The sequence below is a fragment of the Humulus lupulus genome, chromosome 7 (assembly GCF_963169125.1).
Source record: "Humulus lupulus chromosome 7, drHumLupu1.1, whole genome shotgun sequence".
NCBI lineage: Eukaryota > Viridiplantae > Streptophyta > Magnoliopsida > Rosales > Cannabaceae > Humulus > Humulus lupulus.
In genome coordinates this window covers 2,447,126-2,470,746 of record NC_084799.1, presented here as the reverse complement: position 1 = coordinate 2,470,746, position 23,621 = coordinate 2,447,126, and the positions used below count along the sequence as shown (strand labels likewise).

General features: G+C 30.7%; 3 protein-coding genes across 3 annotated transcripts; 1 reads left to right on the top strand and 2 right to left on the bottom strand.

Annotated features, from left to right (window-relative positions):
- The first annotated feature begins 616 nt into the window (after positions 1-616).
- On the top strand, positions 617-5,494 carry LOC133790304 (protein EMSY-LIKE 3). The gene is made up of 10 exons (XM_062227908.1): positions 617-1,077; positions 2,016-2,221; positions 2,307-2,416; positions 2,527-2,764; positions 2,894-3,079; positions 3,201-3,269; positions 4,096-4,341; positions 4,442-4,510; positions 4,600-4,663; positions 5,067-5,494. The coding sequence occupies exons 1-10, from the start codon at positions 1,050-1,052 to the stop codon at positions 5,225-5,227; spliced, it is 1,377 nt and encodes a 458-aa protein (XP_062083892.1). The 5' UTR covers positions 617-1,049; the 3' UTR covers positions 5,228-5,494.
- An 86-nt stretch (positions 5,495-5,580) lies between these two features.
- Positions 5,581-7,306, bottom strand: LOC133790305 (uncharacterized). The gene is made up of 2 exons (XM_062227909.1): positions 6,910-7,306; positions 5,581-6,207 (listed from the first exon to the last, which is right to left on the bottom strand). Exons 1-2 carry the CDS (start codon positions 7,259-7,261, stop codon positions 5,885-5,887), a joined length of 675 nt encoding a protein of 224 aa, XP_062083893.1. The 5' UTR covers positions 7,262-7,306; the 3' UTR covers positions 5,581-5,884.
- A 9,651-nt stretch (positions 7,307-16,957) lies between these two features.
- LOC133790303 (uncharacterized) lies at positions 16,958-21,215 on the bottom strand. Its single transcript, XM_062227907.1, has 3 exons — positions 20,592-21,215; positions 19,877-20,480; positions 16,958-18,843 (listed from the first exon to the last, which is right to left on the bottom strand). The coding sequence occupies exons 1-3, from the start codon at positions 20,939-20,941 to the stop codon at positions 17,785-17,787; spliced, it is 2,013 nt and encodes a 670-aa protein (XP_062083891.1). The 5' UTR covers positions 20,942-21,215; the 3' UTR covers positions 16,958-17,784.
- Positions 21,216-23,621: the final 2,406 nt, after the last annotated feature.

Sequence of the window (23,621 nt, the reverse complement as noted above, 5' to 3'; positions counted from 1 at the left end):
TATAATCAAATCACCTCTTTGATCTTTATTTTCTTTCTAAATAAAAGCACATCATTTTCATTGAGTTAGGTTAGATTTGATATGGAAAAATGAGAATTTGCATACTAAGACCAAATGATAATATTTGGTATTATTTTCTCTAACAAAACAATTAAAATAAGTTTTGGATATTATTTTATTTTACATAAACTCATTGCAATCATTTATTATACATCAATAAATAAACTATTTATTCCTTGGGAAAAAAGATCTATTTTTCTACATTTTACATTTTTGTTAAATAAACATTCCATAAGCATTTTATTATTAATTGCATTTAGTTTAAAATTTGATAAATTTATATCTGGTATGTTTTTTCTATTAAAAACATTTATGAGATAAAATATTCATATTTTTTTAATAAAAAAGTTAAATTTTTTTTGATAAAGTTAATTTTTTTACAAGAAGTTAAATTATATATTTTAAAACCATAAAAATAATTTTAAAATGAGATTTTTTTTTTAAATCTTAAATTATACACAAGAAACGCATGTAACAACAAAAAAAAACGTGTTTTCGAAACGGTCCGCCGGAACGGAACTCAAATAGACTATGAACTGGGAAAAAAAGCCGCATAAAGTTATTTGAAGTCCGCCTTCCCTCCCGAACCCCACCACACCACCACCCCCATTCCCTCTGCTCCATCAATCTTCGTTCAGATTCACACTCCAACCCCTAATTTTTCTAAACCTAATTTACAATTCAGAAGTGTTAATTTGAGCCCTAAGTCTCCTTTTGTTTCTAATTATGTCGTCCATTTCGAAGAAATAGTCCTGCCCCGAAATCGCTTTCTGCTTGATTCAATCGATCGTCGTCTCTGCACCTCTCTCGGGTTCGAATTTAAATCCTCGGAGCTTCTGGTTCTAGCTGTAGCAAATTTGGGGGAGTTTACCAGTTTTCGCGACTCGTTCTAGGTGGCACCTCTTCGGGTTATTGAAAAAATTGCCCCGATTTTTGTTTTTTCCAAGAGCTATTCGACGTGGGTTTTCTTTGGCGTTTGAGGGTTTGCAATGGAGTACGGGCCTTCTGATAGCAGCGGTGAGCTACAGAGATATATTTCTGTTTAGTCATTAATTCTCTTTTCTAACTGATTTTGATGGGATTGCTTCAAATTTTTGACCTTGATTGATCCCATTATATTGTTTGTTGATTATAGATTAATAATGTCAATTTTTGAAGCCAAGTTTTTGTTTTGTACCGTTTTCCAGTGACTATGGTAGTCTGGTAGATTAAAGATTGTGTTTTTAAGGGTTTTCTGCCTCTTTGCAATCTATGAGCCTAGTGTTGAGTGTTGGGCTAAGTTTGGACAAGTTCTGTGTTTTATGTTTTTATAAACCTTGAGATTTCTAGTGATTAAATTGTGCTTACCCGTGTGTTAATGATTAAAGTGACTTGGTGTGTTCTTGAAGACATTCCTTTTACTGTGTTTTTTCTTTCTAAGTGCAATTTGCTAACCAATCATAGTCAGCTCAGCTGTGTAATTTGGACATTTGCTGATATTAGAGATGCTGTAAAGAAAGTTTGATAATTTGCTGTGATTTGTGCTCTTTTGCTTCTTTCTATTGATTTTTACTGTGACCATTATATTAGTTTGGCATGAATGGTTTTGTTAGCATAGAACTGTTAGTTTGAATGGTGTAATAGCTTTAATAGTTTTGTTCGTGCTACTTGTATATGGTGCTTAATCTGGAGTGCTTACAAATCTACTACTTCAACTGCTAGGTTCAGACTTCAGAATGTTAAAATCGGTATTAAGTCCACAGTTTCCTGCAATAATAACATTGGTAAATCTGGAGTTATTAAAAGATAATTCAAGTTCTAGGTTCAGAATATTAAAATTGGCATATAGTCCACAAGCTTCCTGCAAGGATAATATCTTGATTTTCTTTCTTTAATTGGATGGAAGCTACTTGATATGCCTGTGAACTTGGAAAAAATACTTTTGAAACCCACACCTATATGAAAAACAATTGCAGGTACAGATGATGATCTTCCACCTTCTCATCAAAATAGATTTCAACGAGCAGGTCGTGCTTCTGGCAATGGACGATCTGCACAAGTTGGTTCGGCTCCATTACCTAGGATTCATAATGACATGGAAACTCAGATCCACCTCATTGAGCAAGAAGCGTACTGTTCAGTTCTTCGTGCCTTTAAAGCACAATCAGATGCCATCACTTGGGTAGCTTTTTGACTTTTCATTTCCTTATTTCTGATGTTTTCTTAACTAAAGTTATTAATGATGTTTTGTCTTTTTGTATCTTCAGGATAAGGAAAGTTTAATTACTGAATTAAGAAAGGAGTTGAGGGTATCTGATGAGGAGCACAGAGAGCTTCTTTCTAGGGTTAATGCTGATGACATCATCCGGAGGATAAGGTCTGACTATATCATGACATGTGTTGAGGAGGTTTTCATAAAATTTATAGCTACTTTTGGTTGGTTCAGTTCCATATTTTAACAAAAACTGTAATAAAAAATGCTTTTAGGGAATGGAGAAAGGTTAGTGGGCTTCAACCGGGCATGCTTAGTACTCCTCAACCTGTTCATGACCCAATACCTAGTCCTACTGTCTCAGCATCACGCAAAAAACAGAAAACAGCGCAGTCTGTAGCTTCGATGTCTATTGGTGCTCCATCACCAGCACTGCCTCCATCTATGCAGCCGTCCTCGTCAGCTTTGAGACAAGGGCCTCCTCCAGGTGCTCGGAACAAGAAACCAAAATCTGTAAGTCCAACTGTTCAAGTAGTGTTTCAGCATATATTAACAAGATGTTGTAAGTAAATAGCTGTTGTGATTTAATATTCCCATTCATCTTGATGGAGTATTTTGTCTGCTGCATCCAATTCCATGCAGTACCCTTCTGCAGGTCTTACTGGAAGAGCTCAAGCCACTAATCGAGGTTCCTCAGGTGCCTTTCCAACAACTGAAGCTGCTGAGGGAGCTGCTTTTGATCCATTGATAGGAAGAAAAGTTTGGACAAGGTGGCCTGAAGACAACCACTTCTACGAGGCTGTTATAACTGACTACAACGCTCTTGAGGTAATTTCTGTAGTTTTTCTTTTATAATAAAATCTATTTTTCAATGCCAACTCTTTGGATTTAGGAACTATGTATCAATAAATATTGGGCTTAATGTTGCTGTTTCTCATTGTGTTCACAGGGCCGACATGCTTTGGTTTATGATATTAGTACGGCAAATGAGACATGGGAATGGGTTAATCTCAAAGAGGTAAAACCGGTTATCTTTTGGAGTTTTAATAGATATATCCCTAGCAACTTTGGCTTTGAGGTTTCATGGGAATCTTGAGGACTTAAATGCAACGACACTCCTTACTTTTGTGAATGAGCTTTTAGTAATTTACTTTTTAGCAAATATGTCAATTGAATGGTAGTAAATAATTATTAAACTTTGAACATTTATTAGCTGTTTCCACCATATCTTTATTAGTCCACAATTAATTTAATGAATGGAACATGTATAGTTGCGAACTAAGCCTTTTCAATTAAATATTTTTGTTCCATATCTATCATCCATAAAGATTTATTGAGCAATTAATATGTTTCTTGAGGAATTTATAAACAGAGAAATTATGACTTGCATCTCATTGGCTCACTTTCTTTCATGTCGAGGCAGTATCCATCGATCCTTTTTTTTTCTTTTCTTTTCTTTTCTAGACAAAATGACATTTGATTGCATGATTTTACATCACTATCATTATACATTTCCTGCAATAGAGTTCATCATTTTCCCAAATTGATTTAAATTTTTAAATTGTTAATTGGGTGTCTACTTTTGTCTCTTAAATCATTATACCATTGTTGCCTGGATTGTTGGTAAATATTATAAGGATTCATTGTCTTCATGTATGTACACCTCTGACTTATGAGGGCGCCTACCACCCACCGAAGTTGCTTACACGAGAATATGTAGTTTATGAGCTTCTGTTTTGTAGTTTGCCTCTTGAATTGTATACATGAGATAATGAAATATATATGAAATGTTTCGAACGGCCAGGAAATTTCTTGGTAATGATTTTGTCTTCTTCCAATGATAGATTTCTCCTGAAGATATTCGATGGGAAGGTGACGATCCTGGGATTATTCGTAAAGGCAGTCGCCCTGGACCTGGCCGAGGGAGTAAGAAGTCCATGACACGTGGCGGCGCAGTTCCTGGTGCCGGAAGGGGTAGAGGAACCGCAAAGGGTCCGCCTAAAAAGGGTTTCCCTTTACAACAGAATGGTATTGGGAAGAAGAGTATGGGTGATATAGAAATACTTCACACGGACACGTTGATTAAGGAGGTATAACAAGACTAATTTCTTTCTTTCATTTTAACACAAGTTCTTCAATTAGCTGCTTGGGTAACAACATGTGTTTACCATGCACGAAACAATTTAACAGGTTGAAAAAGTTTTTGGTGCTAGCCATCCCGACCCAATGGAAATTGAGAAGGCAAAGAAAGTCCTGAAAGTAAGAACAAATCAACTTCAACACTGGTTTTTCCTTTTTTTTCTTTTCTCTCAATGCAGTATTTGTGACGTTGGTCGTTTTGATTATAGGACCATGAACAAGCTCTAGTTGATGCAATAGCGAAGCTTGAAGATGCATCTGACGGTGAGAGTGGTAATAACTAATTACATATAACCCATCTACATAAAGTCAATGAAAGCCTATTTTAGCCTTTGTTGTTGTATCTTATTATCTTATCCTTGAATGAATAGTCAGATTGACATCTACTGGTTCTGTACAAATTTTTAATTAAATCTCCTCCATCATTATCCTTCTTCAAATTAAGAACTCTTCCAAATGTGTCGTTTACACAAGTCTTTAAATATGAACCCCATTGAGTTGAGGAGCATTAATTTTATTACCATGGTATCATTTTTTATCCATTTCCTCATCTGGGGTTTGCAAGTATATTTATTACAGTGGATGTATGTTTCTAGGGAGCAGCACATCTTGCAAGTTGTGTTAGATGACAAATACACTTCGGTTTTTTTTTCTTTTCTTTTTGCCCTACAAGCAGATGAGAGAGAGCATCCTTTTTCTCAAGGACAATCAATGGACCATGAAAGAGGATGGAGGATGGGCGAGGGTCGAGAAGTTGAAGGATCCAACGGTGATAAAATGGCGAGGGAAGGAAGACTCGCATCAGACAATCAACGTTACGAGGGCAATGACATGTAACATTTAGGTTCTTGGCTTGGGTTGTGCTCATCACAGCACCCCCAACCAACTAAAAATATGTATTTGTATGTGTCAGATGCTAGTTTAGTTACTCAAGAAAGACAAGAAGCAGGCTTATATTTTCTTTTCCGTTGTGTTTAGGAGTAGGTTTTTCATTTTGTTGTAACTAGTAAGTTTTAACTTAAAGCCAGAGGAAAATGCTGTGTAAAAAATTTTTTGTAACAAATGACAGTTAGAATCTTGTAAAGATTGTCTCTTATCTTCTAATTGTGGTTGTGGTGGTGGTGAAGTTCCTATAGTATAATGATAATGATAGCTTAAAGTTTACTGTGATGATGGCATGGATCAAAGTATACCAAAACTTCCCAACTTCCTGCATATTACAGACCATAAATAGTTAGCAAGTACACACAAAAGGCAGAGTTAAAAATCAAATAATTTGAACTTGAAGTTAAAGAGACTCCTACTCTACTTTGTCCAACCACAAACTCCTAGTCACTTTGTTGAATGGCCTAGTTTTGATAATTTTTTGCAAAATGATTCTCCCGATACACTCATCGTCATATCGAGAAGTTATTTTGCAAAAAATTATCAGAAAACTATTTCATAAAATGACACGAAACGATCTATTTTCACCGAGAATTCTTAAATAATATCCTACAATGATGCAATAAACTTAAGGATGAGATTCACCATCTGAGCATCATAAGCAGGACCTTCCATTTCGAAGTGGCTTACACCTTCTAGCAGGTGAGTTTCAACTCGTCCTGCAGCAGAGGACAACTTGTTGTTCAGTTGCTTCACACTTGTGAACCCATCCTTAGTCCCCATTACAAAGAGTTTTGGCTTTGGTGATGCTAAAATAGCTTTGTGGTGTCTTCCAAATAGGACTGAGGCCATCATTCCAAAAGGGTACCCCAAACTTACATACCCCACAACATGTTCAATTTGATCAACCGCAGACCCTGCAATTGGTGCACCTGCACAAATCATTGTAACCCCTTTTCAAACTACTCAACTGTTTCACTAAAGAAGAGAATGAATGAATGAATGAATCTCAATGCAATGATTCTAAGACAATTAAAGAATAAGCAATTACAGCCTTAACAGAATCAAAACATTGACTACATGAGATCTTTGTTTCTTCATACTCCACAGTCCACACAATACAATAAAGGGGTGTTTGGCAAAATATTCTCACTTTTTTCCATAGCAACTTTCCATAAAATTATCAAAAGAATGCTATTTTACAAGTTGCATTAATTTTCACCAATTACTCATAGTATAAATTTCTATGAGTTCTCCCCCAGATAATCCTTGACACATAAAATAATCTGAATATACAATTCTTTTCAAAAGCAAGTACCTTTAATTTTAGTTTTAATTTCAATTTAAGAAGCCAAAATCATGTACTAGAAACCAAGCTCATAAAGGAGAAAACCCACCTAGATCATAAATGTTTATCCTTCAAAAACCATCAATCTACCAAACTTGGTTTTAAAAAATCCAAACTTTTGTATGAACAAGGTCACTCACTCACTCCTGATCTAAAACACAGTACATAAAAACACAAAAACTTCTTAAAAAACCCAATCAAATCAGCAAAGCAACCCCAATTTCACAGATCCCCAAAACCATAAAAAAAATGCAGAGCCATGAAAGAAGAGAAGCAAAGATGGTACCTGCAGAAGAACCCACCAACAAAATCCTCTGCCCGAGGAGATGGTCACGAACCCAGTTGCAGACAGCAATAACATCTTTGATTTCAGAGAATCCGGTGAGAGAGGCTCTTCCGGTTGACTTTCCGGCTCCTCTCATGTCCATGGTGACAGCTTTGTAACCGTTGTCAGCTAAGCCAGAAGCTATTCCCCTCAAGAGGGCTTGGCAGCCACCCAAGATAGAGAAGGGGTGGACCAGAACAACCACCAGACCATCATCGTCTTTGATCTCTTCTTTGGGCTTAAAAGCCTTTGTGTGGAGTTTTACTCCATCACTGGTTTCCACTGTACTTGATTCCACTGTGTGGTTTGACATGAGAGAGAGAGAGAGAGAGAGAGAAGAAGAAGAAGAAGAAGAAGTGAGTTGTGTTGTACTACTTTGTGTTTTAGCCGTTGATATGCCATGGTCATGGTGGGATCCTCTGTTTTGAGCATACTTTAATTTTGTACAACCTTTTTTTTTCTAATCATTGTACTATGTGATAATGAACGACAAATGAGGGAAAAAGACTATTTTTTTTTTATTTTACACTTTTGTTATATTTGGATAATTTTTTGTAAAATAATTTTTATATAAAATTCGATTAATATTGATAATTTGAATTTTTTGATTATTTGTCTAAATTTTCGGCTACCTATCTAAATTATGTGATGTTATTTATAAAAAGTTATTAAAATTAGACTAAAATATAAAATGACTTTAAAAAAATAAATCACTTTGACCAGGCACCCTTATAGTATAACTACAATATAACCGCACTAAATATAAATAGATTTTAGCATTATCCCATGGTCTATCCTAACCAAAACAAAATTAGATCGGCAAGAGAAATAACATAACAACAATTATCACTACTACTAACTATGGAAATATGATAGTTTCGAATAAAGATATCTTTGTAGGGCTGGTTTTTTTATTCACGAAAAACATGGATTTTGATCGGACATGATACAAAAAACATATAGGTTTGAATCAATAATAACACGATGTTGTGGGCTATGTCGGATCTAAATCTAAAGCACAAAGATACGATATCACAAACTCGAGGGCATGACATATAAGTAGGCACGAACTAGCCTGAAATATGGCACGGTAAAAATTTCAAATTAAGTCTTATAATATGACATTAATAATAATAATAATAATAATAAATATTTAATTGTAAACTATATTTGAATTAAAACTTGAAGTATTTATAGTCTTATAATTAAAATAATTATAAAATATAAAACTAAAAAACTATATTAATTTGTTTTAAGATAATGAGTTATAAATTTGAGTATTTATTAATAGTTGTCCAAATTTTAATAATTATAAATATTTTAAATATAAATATGTGTAAATGACTGTTGAAATGTGTATAAAAATAATGAAACCATAATTCAAATAAAAGTCTCATAACTACTAAAGAAGATGTGAAAAGTTGAAATCACAAACTTTATCTTTTTTAGTATTAAACCAACTTAGCTTAAAATTAGATTCAGCCTGAATTTGAGCCCATGTGAGTCCAATTATGAAAAAACAAGTCGACTTGTATAGGATATGGTACGACCTAATGCTCGACCTAAATGTAGTCTTCTCCAAAAAAAAAAAATGGGAAATTTACAAAAATACACTAAAAATTAAAAAAAATCTGAAAAATACGGTACTTTACAAAAATACGGAATTTTTGGATAAAAACACGGAATGGCAAAATTGTAAATACGGAGTGGCAAAATCATAAATAAAAGCTGTAAAATACAATTTCTTGTGATCAACGTTTACAAACTAGTAAATATATGTTACGAACTTGTAAATATCTGTTACGTGTTTGTAAATAATATTTACAAAATCAGTTATAGAATTGTAGATTTTTTTTTTTTTGTAGATAAAACTTACAAACAAATTCGTGACTAAATTTTTTATTTTTGTAACAATAATTTACAAATCTAGTTTTACAACTAAGAAAGATATTTTTGTAACTAATATTTACGAAAATATTTTATAGTTAAGAAATCATAAACAAAATATACATAAAATTATTATACTTTTTCATATTGTTACAATATTGTACCAAAAAATTACATGAAACATCATATTTATGCTATACAACTTAAAAATATAAATTTAAGATATTCATTATTTATAAAACACTTTATTGAATATAGTGGTGAAATACAATATTTTTCTTTAAACAAGTTTTACATTTTTGTAACAACAATTTACAAAACTAATTTCACAACTAAAAAGTTTATTTTTGTAACTCACATTTACATAAATATTTATAAATTAATTTAACATGATTATTACAAAGATTTACAAAACTAATTTTTTAACTTTAAATATATTTTTGTAACAAAACTTGAAACTCGGATTAGATTATGATTTTGGTCTAACATGGAGTGTTGAGACTTGACTAGCTGTGATTTAAAAAATATATATAATATTTTTATAAAGAATAATAATATTGTGATTATCTTTAACTATATATTGTAACATATAGTTATTAATGTTAATTTTAATTAACAGTATATTTGTAATTTGTATAAATATTTATTTATTTTTTGAGTAATTGTATAAATATTAATAAATATATTTATTTTAAATAAAATAAATTACTCTATTTTATTTTATTGAAGGTAGTAACTATAATTATTATTACTTTTGTTATTATATTATTTGATATGCCTAATTCTTATTAAAAATTGAAATAAAAAAGTAAAACAAAGGGTTAATATATATATATATACACGGGTGGTAGGTAGTGAATGCCGTATTTTTGTAATTTGTTAACATTACCGTATAAAACGAATTTTTTTTTTAGATTACGGTAGAAGATGTAATTAACCCAAAAAAAATTTACGACCATAATAATTCTTCTGGACCAATCTCAAAAAACAACTAAAAAATACAATTTAAATAATCCAACGAAAATTTAATCTATTTGGATATTTCATTGGGCTGGTTAAAAATAATTTACAATCAACCCAATAAAACTCGACCCACTTGATTAAGAATTTTTAATATATATATATGTGCATAAATTATATTTAAAAATAAATAAATAAACTTATGGTGGATGATTTGATATTTATGGTGTTTGATTTAACATTAGACTATATTAATATTTTATTTTTTATATTTTATATTTTATTTTAAAGATGAATGTTTTGGAGTTGATGCAATTAATATTTTAGAAAATTATTTAAATAAATAAATTGGGTTTTGTTTCATTTTACTAATTATGAATTTAAAATATTGTTCTTAAGCTTGAAAATAAAGTTCATACTTGTTTGAAAGGAGAAAACTACAAAAATGTCATCTGAAGACAAAAAAAAGTGTCAAGTTCGGTTCGGGCAACCAACCCACTCAAACATTGAACATGTTAAATTGATTTTTTTTTCTTATTTGGGCAGGTTACGGGTTGGATGTCCCCAACCCAATTAAGACATTGAACAAAAAATAATGACTTATAATTCGACCAACTCGTCTAATGAATATTATTATTATTATTTTATTAAAAATTACATTTTATCCTAATAAATTGGTATTTATTTAATAAAATATAATATTAGAGATTTATGTAAGCCAAAAAATAAAAATTGAGATCTAATTGTTAAAAAAAATTGGGAACGTAAATCATATAAATAAGGGTTTATATTTTTTTAGACCTTGTGTTTTATCCTATTACTTGTTTGGACCCTGTGTTTTGATAAATTACTTTTTGGATCTTATATTTTGTAAAATGGTTAAAATAGAACCCTAAACTCAATTTTGATGAAGAAAAAATTGAACATAACAACACAGATTTTAAGCAGAATGAATTTATTTTTATTTTGAATTGTTAGTTTTGTAAATTATTTGTGATTTTAGTTGAGAAATCATTGACTAAAATCGGATTTAGAGTTCTATTTTAACTATTTTACAAAACATAAGGTCCAAAAAATAATACAACAAAACACATGGTCCAAAAAAATATAAACTCTATAAATAATGTGAAACTTGAGGACCTAAATCATATTTATCCAAAATAAATAAATAATAATAACAATGACAAGAATGGAAGCATGTCAAAAAGTATAAAAAATAATGAGCATAAATGTATCAAAACATGTGCATAGAAAAATTAAAGAAATAAACTTTTGTCAAATTCTACATATAGCTCACTACATGTACATGCCTCGAAATCATATCAAATTAGCATCGAAAATAATCGAAATAACAGAAAACATCAAACTAACACTGAAACATGTCAGAGAAAATATCTTAAGCCCAAGAAAAACATCAATATCCATAATTAAAAAAAAAAAACAATCAAAGTTATGTATACATTTAATAAAATGGACTACAAAATACTTTAGTGTATACATGTCATCACTAAAATAACTCATTTAATCCATCTAAATAAGTGCAAACAGCCATTTATTCCTCCTACACTAAGAGCACTCCTAATAAAAAATGTAAAATGTATAATTCTTTATAATATAGAGAAAAAATTGTTAAATAGTCTTCCAATAGATAATGTAAAGTTATATTTTTTTACCTAAATGAGTAATATTTCTTTATATGCAGTGAAATACTATTCATCAAGCTATAAATATTTTATTATTTTTTTATAAACTTAGATACTATTATATTTAATTATTTTATTTCTTAAAATAAATAAAATATTTTTTAAAAATATAATATTTAAATGATGTAGAGAAGTTGATATATGGTATAATGTAAAATTTTGAGATAAATTATAAAAAAATATGTTTTTGTGATGTATTTTGTAATACATTTTCTCTATAATATTTAGTTAAAACTCACAAAAACATCTTCCATCAGCTCATTTATACATATATTTATAATAGATATACACAAACTCTAATTATTCCATATCTACATATACATATTTTTTATATAATATTTTAATATTATTATTTTTCTTTATAAGCTTTCTCTCTCCCATTTAGTATATATATATTTATTATTTCTTTTTTCTTTTTCAATTATTTTATTTTACTTTAATTAATAAATATGTTTAAAGATATAATATTTAAATGATGTAGATAAATATATAGAGAATCTGATGTATGGTATAATGTAAAACTTAGAGGTAAAATAGAAAAATGTGTATTTTTTGGAGGTATTTTAAAGGATGGAGTAGAGCATCCATTGGGAGTGCTCTAAGGGGATGTTTGGTACGGGGTAAAGTAAAAGTGAGAATGAGAATCTAAAACTCTTTTTATGTTTGATTCAAATTTTAAAGGAAAATATTAATAATTTGTGTCAGCCCCACATGTATTTTAAAGGTAAAAAAAAATCCTTTTGTACACAAGAGTTGAATGTTGCCTTCATTTTAAGTTTCCCTACACTTTCCAAAGCAACTCAACTACTCAAAACAAACACCCATAGGTACTGAAATTATTGAGCCAAAATTTCATCTTAGTAAAGAAAAAAAATAAAAAAAACCTAGCCAATGGGGAGTACCTAGTCTAAAAAGAAACTTCTTTTTATTAAAAGAATCCACTTTATGTTGAAGAATCACCTAAAAGCATCACTAGTCACTATTACCCAATATCTGTGGAATCAATTAAAGATACCCATTACTTTTTTTTTGCTCTCTTTCTCCCCCAATATGATCAATGCAAAGAAAACTAACTAGCAAAATAACCCTTCTAACAATAACTTTTACATGTTTGGATCCCAAAAAAATGTGTTCATTGCTCAATAGATCATAGAACTTGAGAGTCTTTTGGGAAATTACATTACATGTGTCACAAGGTCCTTTGCCATCTGATTTGTCATCTTATGCCATCAAATGGGTTAGAATTTGTTTTGAGTTTAAGAAAGTGTTTGGTAAGTTAGAGAAGGAAATACCCTTATTTTTGGTGACTGATGACTATTTTGGCAATAAAGTAATATGTTTGACTTGAAAAGTGGCAAATAGAGAGCATTAATTTTGGGACTTGATTTGGTGGTAGTTATTGGGAAACCTTCAACATCATGAGCTGAAAGTTATAGCTTATACACCATCAGGAGTAGGTCACAGGACTTAAATAATTAAAAGTCAACACTAAGATAACCATAATCCTGTGAAGAAAAAGAAAAAAAAAACACTCATGTTGAAGCTCATTACCATGTCCGTCTTTAGTCCAAAATTTATGACTGACAAAAAACTATTTAAAGATATGATAATAAGTCATGCTTGAGAATATGTGACATTAGAGATATAGATGGGGCGGGTTGACCCGACCCGCTGAGATTATGCACCGACCCGACCCGATCCGCACATCGAGGGCGGGTCTGACCCGACCCGATAAAGTTTTTTTTTTTTTTTTTTTTTTTCTTTAATAAAAGAAAGACTAATTTCTTAAAATATGTTACAATATTAAAATAAATGGTAAAAAAATATCTCAGACATAAATGAGCTGCCTAAATTTTTTATAAATGGTCTTCCATACCAAAATAAAAAAAAATTAATATACTTCAAAGCAAAACATCAATTTTCTCATCTATCTCTCTTAAATATATTTTGTCTTATTTATATATATATATTTGTATCGTAGATCACCTTAAAAAGTAGTAGTAATTTTTTTTTTAATTATTTATTATATAAAAAAAACAACAATAACCACCAGATCGAATCGAAATTCAAACCGCTTCAATTGCTAGCGGGTCTGGTCGGATCTCGACCCACCCTATTATTACTCTGGTTATATTCGGATGAGGGCGCCCCGATCCACTAGATTTTTTTGTCATCCCTATGTGACATGGTAGTAAGCAAATAACTTATGATATTTTTGTTATTAGCTATTCATTAATTGGTGAGGTTGAAATATTACTTACCTCGAAATCTTTTTTAATTAAGTTTGACACTAGTAGACTATGAAAAGACTTAAAAAATTATTAGTTTTTTTTTAAAATAAAGTGTGAGAGCATAATCCATCATTGTCTTTCGAGCAAAAATTTAAAAAAAAAAAAAAAAAAAAAAAAAAACTTGTCAAACAAGAAACATGCTATTCTTGGCCTTGACACACCTAAAGTGATGAGATAGTTAAGCTCACCAAACTCATAAGCCTTTTTTGACTTTTTGAATGGAGCATTATTTCTAGCTCATAACAGCTTTATTTGTTGATTCTAATGATGGATCCCAGTCTCCTAATTCTCTATTTGGATGATTGATAATATTTATGTCTAAGAATAATTTCAGTGGTTGTTATACTTTATCTTTCAAAAAAAAAATCTCTCAAAAATTCTAATTTTTTTTATTTTTCCAAAAACGTTTATATTACACCATTATATACAAATAACGTGTAATATACTTGTTTGTTTAGTTTTATTTATAAAATTTATTAATTATTTTTATTAAATTTATATTAATGTCATATAAATTTCAAATAAATATCATATTTTAATTAAATAATTTATTTATTTTTGTTTAAGTTTATATTTGTTCTAGTTTTTGAATTTGAGAGGTATAATTATATATTATATGTTTAATGTAATATTAAATATTATATATGTATTTTAAATTTAAGTTTCTTTCTAGTTTTTAAAAAAAAATAATCAATTTGTTATTAATTAACAGTAGATTATATTATATATTTAATATGTTATTATTCTAATAAGTGAGTTTAAGTTTAATTAAATTTTATTATTTAAAAATAATTATCATTGTAAAATATCTCAAAAATATTATATTTTAATTTGTTTAATTATTTATTATTTTTAAATAATTATTATTGTAAAATATCTCAAAAATATTTTATTTTAATTTTTTAATTATTTATTTTATTTTATTTAAGTTTAAGTATTTACAAACTTCTGTTAGATATATGAATATTCTGTTAAATATAAGAATATTCCGTTAAAATTAATATTAAAAAAAATAAAAAAACTGTTAAAACCAAAAATTTCCGTTATCTACATTTATTATATAAAATAGATATATCAAATTTTCTATAATTTTTTGATATTATTTAAATATTATAAATTTTATTATTCAACCTTATATTAACTTAAACAAATATATACAACATACATATATTATTATAATAGAGCATTTGCCTACAACATTATTATAATAATAATAAATCAAATCATAATTCATATTTTAATATATTCTCTCTTTAACATGCATTTTATCCATAGTTTAGTTAATTTTATAATTTACTTTCAAAGAGTCAAAAAATAAATAAAAAATATAGTTTACATAATGAATAGTATTCTATAGATGTGGTCAAATTAAGTGTGGTCCCGTAACATGAATGTAAAATAAATCCAACAAAGCAGCTAATAGAGAATTTCTTAGTTATATTTTTAAAGAGCTAGTTAATTTGACTCTTCCACTACTCTAAGCTCAGAAAGCTAGAAGCTGCTATTTTCTACATCATTCATAATAGTATCTCAGGCTCAATTCCAAGTTTTATATATATATATGAGAATTATTTTTACAAGGGATTCACTTTTAGGCTTTTCAGTGTTTTTTGACCCGTGAATAGTTTTCGGCGTGACTTTTTTAATAACCGTGTATATTGTAGCTATTTAGAGCATTCTACAAATTTTTAGAAAATTTCGAATAATTTACAGTGTTGAAAACTAGATTCAAACATGTTGTTTTCCACGCGCGTAAAAAATTTAGTCACGCGTGCAACAACATGTTTGAACCTAGTTTTCGGTACTGTAAACTATTCGGAATTTTCTGAAAATTTGCAAGATGCTCTAAATAGCTACAATATACATGGTCATAAAAAAAAATCACACCGAAAAACTGTTTACGAGTTGTAAACACTGAGAGCCCTACCTGTAGGGCTTAAAGTGAAGCTCCTAGAGGAGAATTCTCCTCTGTATATATATATATATATATATATATATAGGTGCACTCTTAATGGTTACTACCCATGAATGGTTACTTTAATATTAACTATTGGATTAAGATCAATGGTTCATATTTATAGTTGTTAATTAATATTTCTAAAAATAAATTTTGATTTTTTCAAATTTTTGGAAGGGTTACATGATGAAAAATGTGTATTTATTATGAAAATATATAATATTGTAAACTTTTTCATTTTTCAAAAGTATGTTAATTTCTAAATATAACTAGTGTTTCTCATTGGTTGAAAACACAATTAATTATGACAAAAAAATAAAAATAAATTTGAAATTAATATAGAAAAAAAATATTTACTTGTTGGTGACTTGATATACCAAGTCACTATGTTGCCACATCATCATAATTGTTAGTACCCATCTATGGGTAGTAACCATTGAGAAGTCTTCCATATATATATATATATATATTGGGGAAAGGGCTTCACTTTAAGCCTTACTGGTGGGGCTCTCAATGTGCTTAACTCGTAAACAGTTTTCGGCGCAATTTTTTTTATGACCGTATATATTGTAGCTATTTAGAGCATCCTGCAAATTTTCAGAAAATTCTGAATAGTTTACAGTACAAAAAACTAAATTCAAATATATTGATTTCCACACGCATAAAAAAAATTAGTCATGCATGCAACAACATGTTTGACCTAGTTTTCAGTACTGTAAACTATTCGAAATTTTTTGAAAATTTGCAGGTTGCTCTAAATAACTACAATATACACAGTCATAAAAAAAATTGCGCCGAAAATTGTTCAAAAGTCGAGAACACTGAGAGCCCTACCGGTAGGACTTAAGGTGAAACTCCAATAAAAGAATTCTCCAATACAGAGACTCTACCTTGAGTGAAGCCCTGATCTATGTGGTGTTCTACTTCCATACATTTGTGTTTTTTAACTAGGAAAAATCAGCTACCAAAGTAGTGATTGGGAGTATTGGCTTGGAGTTCCAATGGCTTCTTTGAAATTGGATATATAAATAGAAAGGTTTAACTGCTTTGATGCAAGTCATGATTGGTTCTCCCTATTTTTTTTTTTTTTTTAAGTCTTGAGAGAAAGAGAGAGAGAGAGAGAGTTTCAAAAAGAGGGGTCAACTCAACGCCTTCTTCGAAACATGTAATATAAAAATGTAAACTTTCATAATGGAAGAAGAATTAGCAAGAAAAGTAGAATCCATCATGAGTATTCAATAACAATTATAAAAGAGAGTAAATAATTCCTATTGTTTTTCATCCAATATAAAGCCAGCTACGGTAAAGTCCTTTTAACTTTCTATAGCTAGGGTAGTAGTAAGTGGCTAACACCAAAAAAAGACAAGTCTACAATCTCATGAAAGCACAGTTTCGAAAGACATTTAGGATATTACCCAAATCCACAAAAATGAATACCTAGTGACCCCATTACCCCAAAAATATAGGATAACTTAACTAGTCAATAATATCTAAAACCCAGAACAATTAATACAATTCACCTATATTTGGATTTTTTTCAAAGAAGTTATGAAGAGGACCCAGGTGTGGGATCTACTAATCTAGGCAACATGTGTGCATATTATTATATAACTATTTTCTTTTAATGTAAATAAAAACAAAAGAAAATCCAATTTCTGTGAAGTACTTGTGGTTGTTTTGTTTAGGGGATTTGTCAGAAAAAAAAAAATCAAAAGACCCTCGTTGTGTTAATCCTACGGGTATGTGCATATTTGTTGTGACAAACATTCTATAATAAGTTTAAGACATTCGATCCCCTTTCTCCCACCACCACCACCTCCCTTCTATACCTCCCTTTTCAAACCTTAACTTTCTTAGATTTGGGCTTAGAAAAAAGGTCAAAAATAAAAAAGGTAAGACGCACGCACGCACGCACGCTGAATCCGAACCTAAAACCTATAGCAACAAAATAATAAAGAGACCAAAAAACATAGAGCACACACACTAAATAATGTACATTATACAACACTATTCGATCACTACTCACTACTGCCACTACTCATCTCCTAGAACGTTTCTTAAGCCTCCCACCAACCCCAACGTCCGGCTCACTATTGTCCCTCCCTCTCTTATTCCCACCACCGGTCGTGGCGGCCGTGGCGGTAGTGGTGGTGGTGGTCTTCGACGCCTTCTCTGGCTTCTTTGGTGGCCTCCCAACACCTCTCCTCGTCTTCCTACCCTCGTCCTTAGTACGAGTAGAATTTCGGGTTACCCTCTCTTGTCTCTCATCCGGTTTAATGTTGTTATTCCTACCACCACCACCACTACCATTCTTCTTCATCATCTTCTTCTTGGTCTTCTCTTTCTTTTCTACCTTACTATCTTCTTCTTCGCTACTAATAATATCATCGTCTGAAACATCGGTATTGTTGTTGTTGTTGATGATGTTGTTGTTATGATTGTTATGATTATCTGAGTTTTGCTTCATTCTCTTCAAGAAGTTAGCCACGCCTTGCTTCTTCTTCGCATTGTCTTTCTTATTAACCTCCAAAGCGTCGTGCGAACTGAGCTCATTTCCTCCAAACTCGTGCTCGTTTCTCCTGGCTCCCCTTTCCTGGCTCCTCTTTTTCTTGACACCCTTTTCATCAATCGTAACAAAAGAACTGCTGTTACTACTGTTATTGATCTTCTTCTCTTGCTTTTCTTCCACCACCACAGCTCTATCTTTGTTATTTTCTCCTTTTTTGCTGATGATGACACCTTCGGAAACCGACTTACTCCGTTTCCCACAAGTTACGATAATAGATGAAGACTTGTTCGATTTGGGAGCTGGAGCTGAATGATCGGATTCTTGCTTGGTTTTTTCGAGTTTTGGCGTAAAGGGTCGAGCTTTTCCAACCTTGGCATTCGTTTCTTTCAAAACCAGAGCCCGTAGCTCCTGAGCTGCGGCGTACTCCGGCGAACTTTTCCGGAAGAAGACGACGGCGTTGTTGAATAGGAGAAGAAGGTCTCTGAAGAACTTGTGGAAACCATTCAAGTAGAGCCCTTTATCGAGCCTGGCCTCAATCGTCCGCAGGTCCAGGTGTTGCCGAATCAGGTTTTTGTACCTTTGAGATTCCTGCCCCCAAAAAAAGACAATTGTTCGAAATCATTACATGTTACTTCTACGTAAAATTATTTCAAAAAAGTAATCATACGACAGGGGCAAGATTGTAATTTTACAACGTAGAGTGAAAAACCAAACTACATGAATATTAGGCATGTATTTATTGGGGCGTACAAAGAAAAACAATAATCATACGACGAGGGCAAGATTGTAATTAACCTGAAACCAAACCACATGCAAATACGACATTTTTTCAAAAGAAAAACCCATTTTTAAGTTACTCAAAAACAAAAAAAAATGTAACAATATGATAAGGGATACAGATTATGGTACCATATAGGTGAGAGGGTTTGATCAAAGTACAACAAGAAAAGTTGATAGACAGTGAAATTTGGTATGGAAAATAGTCACCAACCAACACGAAACCGTGTAATGGGCTTCATGGGCCTACGGTATTGGGCCGGGCTATTAGCTTGTGAGGCCCACACGTGCAAATTCCCTTCTAGCGATCAGTAGGTTCAAACGGATAATACTATTTAAATTATTATTATTTTAATTTTTAAATTGGGTGTTAAAAACAAAGAATAATGGAGAGGAAAGGAAAAATATTTGAACATCTACGACAAAAAAAAAAAATTGGACATCGCCAGCGCAAGATGACACGGAGACACGATGCCATGCCACGTGGATTATTGAAAATCGTTTCATTCGCTACTAAACGTACTATATTCCTCCACCAATCACGTTCCTTCATTCTCTTCTCATAAAACGACAACGTTTTAATCGTCGTTTCGTGATCGAGTGCGTTTGTGAGTGTCGTTTATACCGAAATCGAACCAAAAAATATAAAAGTGAGAATCTACGTCAAAATGTGATGAATTCTTCTTTCTTTTATATCTTGAATTATTTCGGTTTATTTATTTTTTTAAGAAGAAAGAAAGATTTTTCGTCAAAGTAAAAGGAATCTGGCTCTTTCCGCTAATTTTTTTTTTTTACAATAAAATAAAATAGTAAATAATAAAAATAAAATAGAACAGGGGAGTACCTGGCTACGAAGCCGTCGTTGGAACACAGAGCCGAGCCGGTGAGATCGGATGGTCCCGAGAAGTTTGACCAACGGCTCAGATTTGAGAGCCGAGACTCGTTTGGTGGCGGGAGAAACTTCGTCACCGCCCTCGGGCTCCTCGCCGCTGCTGCTTACAGCGGCCGCGGCACCGCCGGAGCCGCTTCCTTTACGGCGTCGTTTATTCTTTGATAAGCTCATGGAGCTCTGAACATCGCTGCTCTGCTTCGCGTTATCTTCTCGCGCCATAGTCTCATTTTCGTCACCGTCAACTACTTTACCCGGTTCGGATTCAGTTCGTGGAGGATCCAATTCGTTTCTCTCGGGTTCGGGCTCCGTTTCACCTTTTACGATGCCGTTTCGTCGAGAGTCACGCTTTTGAGTGGTGGAATTGGACTCGTTGTACGATCGGTTCTCTCGGTCACGAGAATCGGAAGCGTCGCCGGAATTCGATTTCCCGGCACGATTCCCCGGCGAGCTCAATCTACGTTCACCTTCTTCAATATTCTTCCGCGAATCGTCCTCCGTCTCTTTCAAGCTCCGCTCCCTCTCCTCCTCCAACCTCTTCACCTTCAGCTCCAACGACCTGTGTAAAAAATAAAAAATAAAAACCAAACCAGACGCAATACACGACTTAGATCTTAAGGAAAAACCGAAAGTCCAGGCTCAGATCTTGAACAAGAGCGGAGGGATTTACACGATCGAAACATCGCGTCGCCGAACCTCGCGGCGGAGCTCCTCGACACGAATCTTCTTCAGCTCATCAACCATGGGAACGAAGCTGGCCGGTTCATCGTCGTTTCGAGACATGAAGCGTTGTTTGAGCTCATCAAACCTGTCTTTACAGTTATCAGGAGTGAGATAAACAGAGGCGGTACCACCACCACCGCCGCCGTTACCGCCGCCGCCGCCAGTGTTTATCCGGTTGGCGAGTTCCATGGCGATGGAGTCCCAGCTCTTGGTGCCGTGCCGGTTAACCGCGCACGCTAGCAAGAGCTCCTCTAACGTGCCCCATGGTTGCACGCTCGTTTCGTGTTCCCTAGCCATACTCCTCTCATGTCATCATTTTCGTTTTTCAAAATTAGGGTTTTTCGTTTTTTAAATCTCTTTATTATTACTTATATACACATACAAAATTTCTCACACACCCAAAATCTTTTCTATAATGGTTTCAATGTTATATAGATAATTTTTCTCTGTATCTGTATATATATATACAGTTGTGACTATATATATATATATATATATGTTCTCTTGATTCGATTCAAGTGACTATAGAGAGTAGTGTTTTGAAATCTTCCTCTTCTCTCTTTCTTTCTTCGTCTTTGGGTTTTTGGTTTGTGGTTTTTGTTTAGGCCTTTTTAACGTACTTTTTGAGTTATTGGGCCAGCCCGATTATTTTTTTTATTTTTTAATTTTTTTTTTTATTTATTTATGTTTTCTTAAAATTTAAAAAAAAAAACAAATTGGGTAATGTTTTCTTATGTTTGAGAGAATAGTAGTATAAGGTTTTGTATTGGGTGTGTATTTTTTTTCCCCAAAATGTTCCAACCACACATCCTATTTAAGATAAATCACTCCACATGTCTCTATTATTTGAAATATTTATTTAATTTGGTAGTAGGTCCAATTTTGAACTTTGAGTGGAATATCCCAACATCAATAATAATAATAATAATAATAGTAATAGGGGATTGTTCAATGTTTCTTCTCATACATTCATATTGTTTTCTCTCTTTATAAATTTGTTTTGAATTTTAAATTTCAATTACCTATTTATCTTTGATTTGAAGGACTTGCTTATATCTCAAACATAACACCCCTAATTTCTCATTGATTTGTTCAATCTAAACATTTGGCGATGTGAGATGTATCGATATTGATTTAAAAGCAAATAAGTGTCAGGGAAATATATATTGTTTTTTTTTATCAAATTTGTAAAAATAAAAAATATAAACGAACGAAAATCAATAATGAATGATGTTAAATATCTGTTTTTAGTAACGTTATTAAAAATTTATGTCGGAGATCTCTGTATAGTAATATTTTTTAAATTTAAGATAGAATATGATAATTAATATATTTTCTCTTATCTCCAGTATAACTCGTACATATATTTAATAGGAAGTTGCGATCTTGATCTTATTTGTGTCGTTTCTTATATTTAACTTATTAGGTTAAAAATACTAATATATGTCTTTATTTGAGTTTAATTTCCTTTAATTGAAATTTTTATGTTATGACGATCGAGTTATAGCAATAATTTAATAAATATTTTACAAATAAGAGTATTTATATAAATACGTTAAATTAAATTTTTAATAAATATTTTGTAAACTTCACATTTATAATTTCCATTCAAATTTTAAAGTTACATTATTTGTTAATTTTATCTATTATTGTTGAAGAGCAAAAAAAAGATGTTAAATAATATCATTTTTAACTATTACTTCATGAAAAACCCTCAATAATAATAAATATACATAGTTGATGCTGAAAGTTCAAAAATTTAGCCTATGTGGGATTTGAAAGATATAATTATTTAATTTTTTGTATGTACCTCATATTTTATAATATACTAGCAATGTGCAATATGCATGTTTGCTTAGTTTTATTTATAGAATTTATTAATTATTTTTATTAAATTTATATTAATATCATATAAATTTCAAATAAATATCTTATTTTAATTAAATAATTTATTTATTTTTGTTTAAGTTATGTTTGTTCTAGTTTTTGAATTTGGAAGTATCAACAAGAGATTATATATTATATGTTTAATGTAATACTAAATATTATACGTATATTTTAAATTTAAGTTTCTTGTTAGTTTTTAAAAAAAAAAAAACAATTTGTTGTTAATTCACAGTAGATTGTACTATATGTTTAATATGATATTATTCTAATAAGTGAGTTTAAGTTTAATTAAATTTTATTTGAGTTATAAAAATGTATGATTTTATTATTTTAAATAATTATCATTGTAAAATATCTCAAAAATATCATATTTTAATTTGTTTAATTATTTATTATTTTAAAATAATTATCATTGTAAAATCTGAAAAATATCATTTTTTAATTTGTTCAATTATTTATTATTTTTAAATAATTATCATTGTAAAATATCTCAAAAATATATATTTTTTATTTTTTATTTTATTTTATTTAAGTTTAAGAGTTTACAAACTACCATTAAATATAAGAATATTCGGTTAGATATAAGAATATTTCGTTAAAGTTAACATTAAAAAAATAAAAATAAAAACTGTTAAAACCAATAATTTTCGTTATCTACAAACTTATTATATAGAAGATATAATTTGCATTTAGTGTTGTGGTTTAAAGATTGGTCTTTAAAATAAACCACAAATATAATTTTAATGTATTTTTTCAAGGATACCTTCATACCCATTTAGATCTTTTATTCTGAAAATTTATTTTGTGAAACCCTTATTTTGTAAATTGGTTAATAATAGTCATTGATATCTCATTTTAGACAAAATATTTTTTAAAATAACCAAAATGCCCACAGGTTTTATTACATGTTGAATATAAAATAATATTTATTTAATTAAAAATAATAAAATTTTATACAATCTAAATAATATAAATGTGTACACAAATTAAAAAAAATAGATTCATCTATGTTCTTAAACTGATTTTTTTATCCATATTCATCCAACAAAAAAAATTCATCCATGTTTATAACCTTTTTAAAAAAATTTGT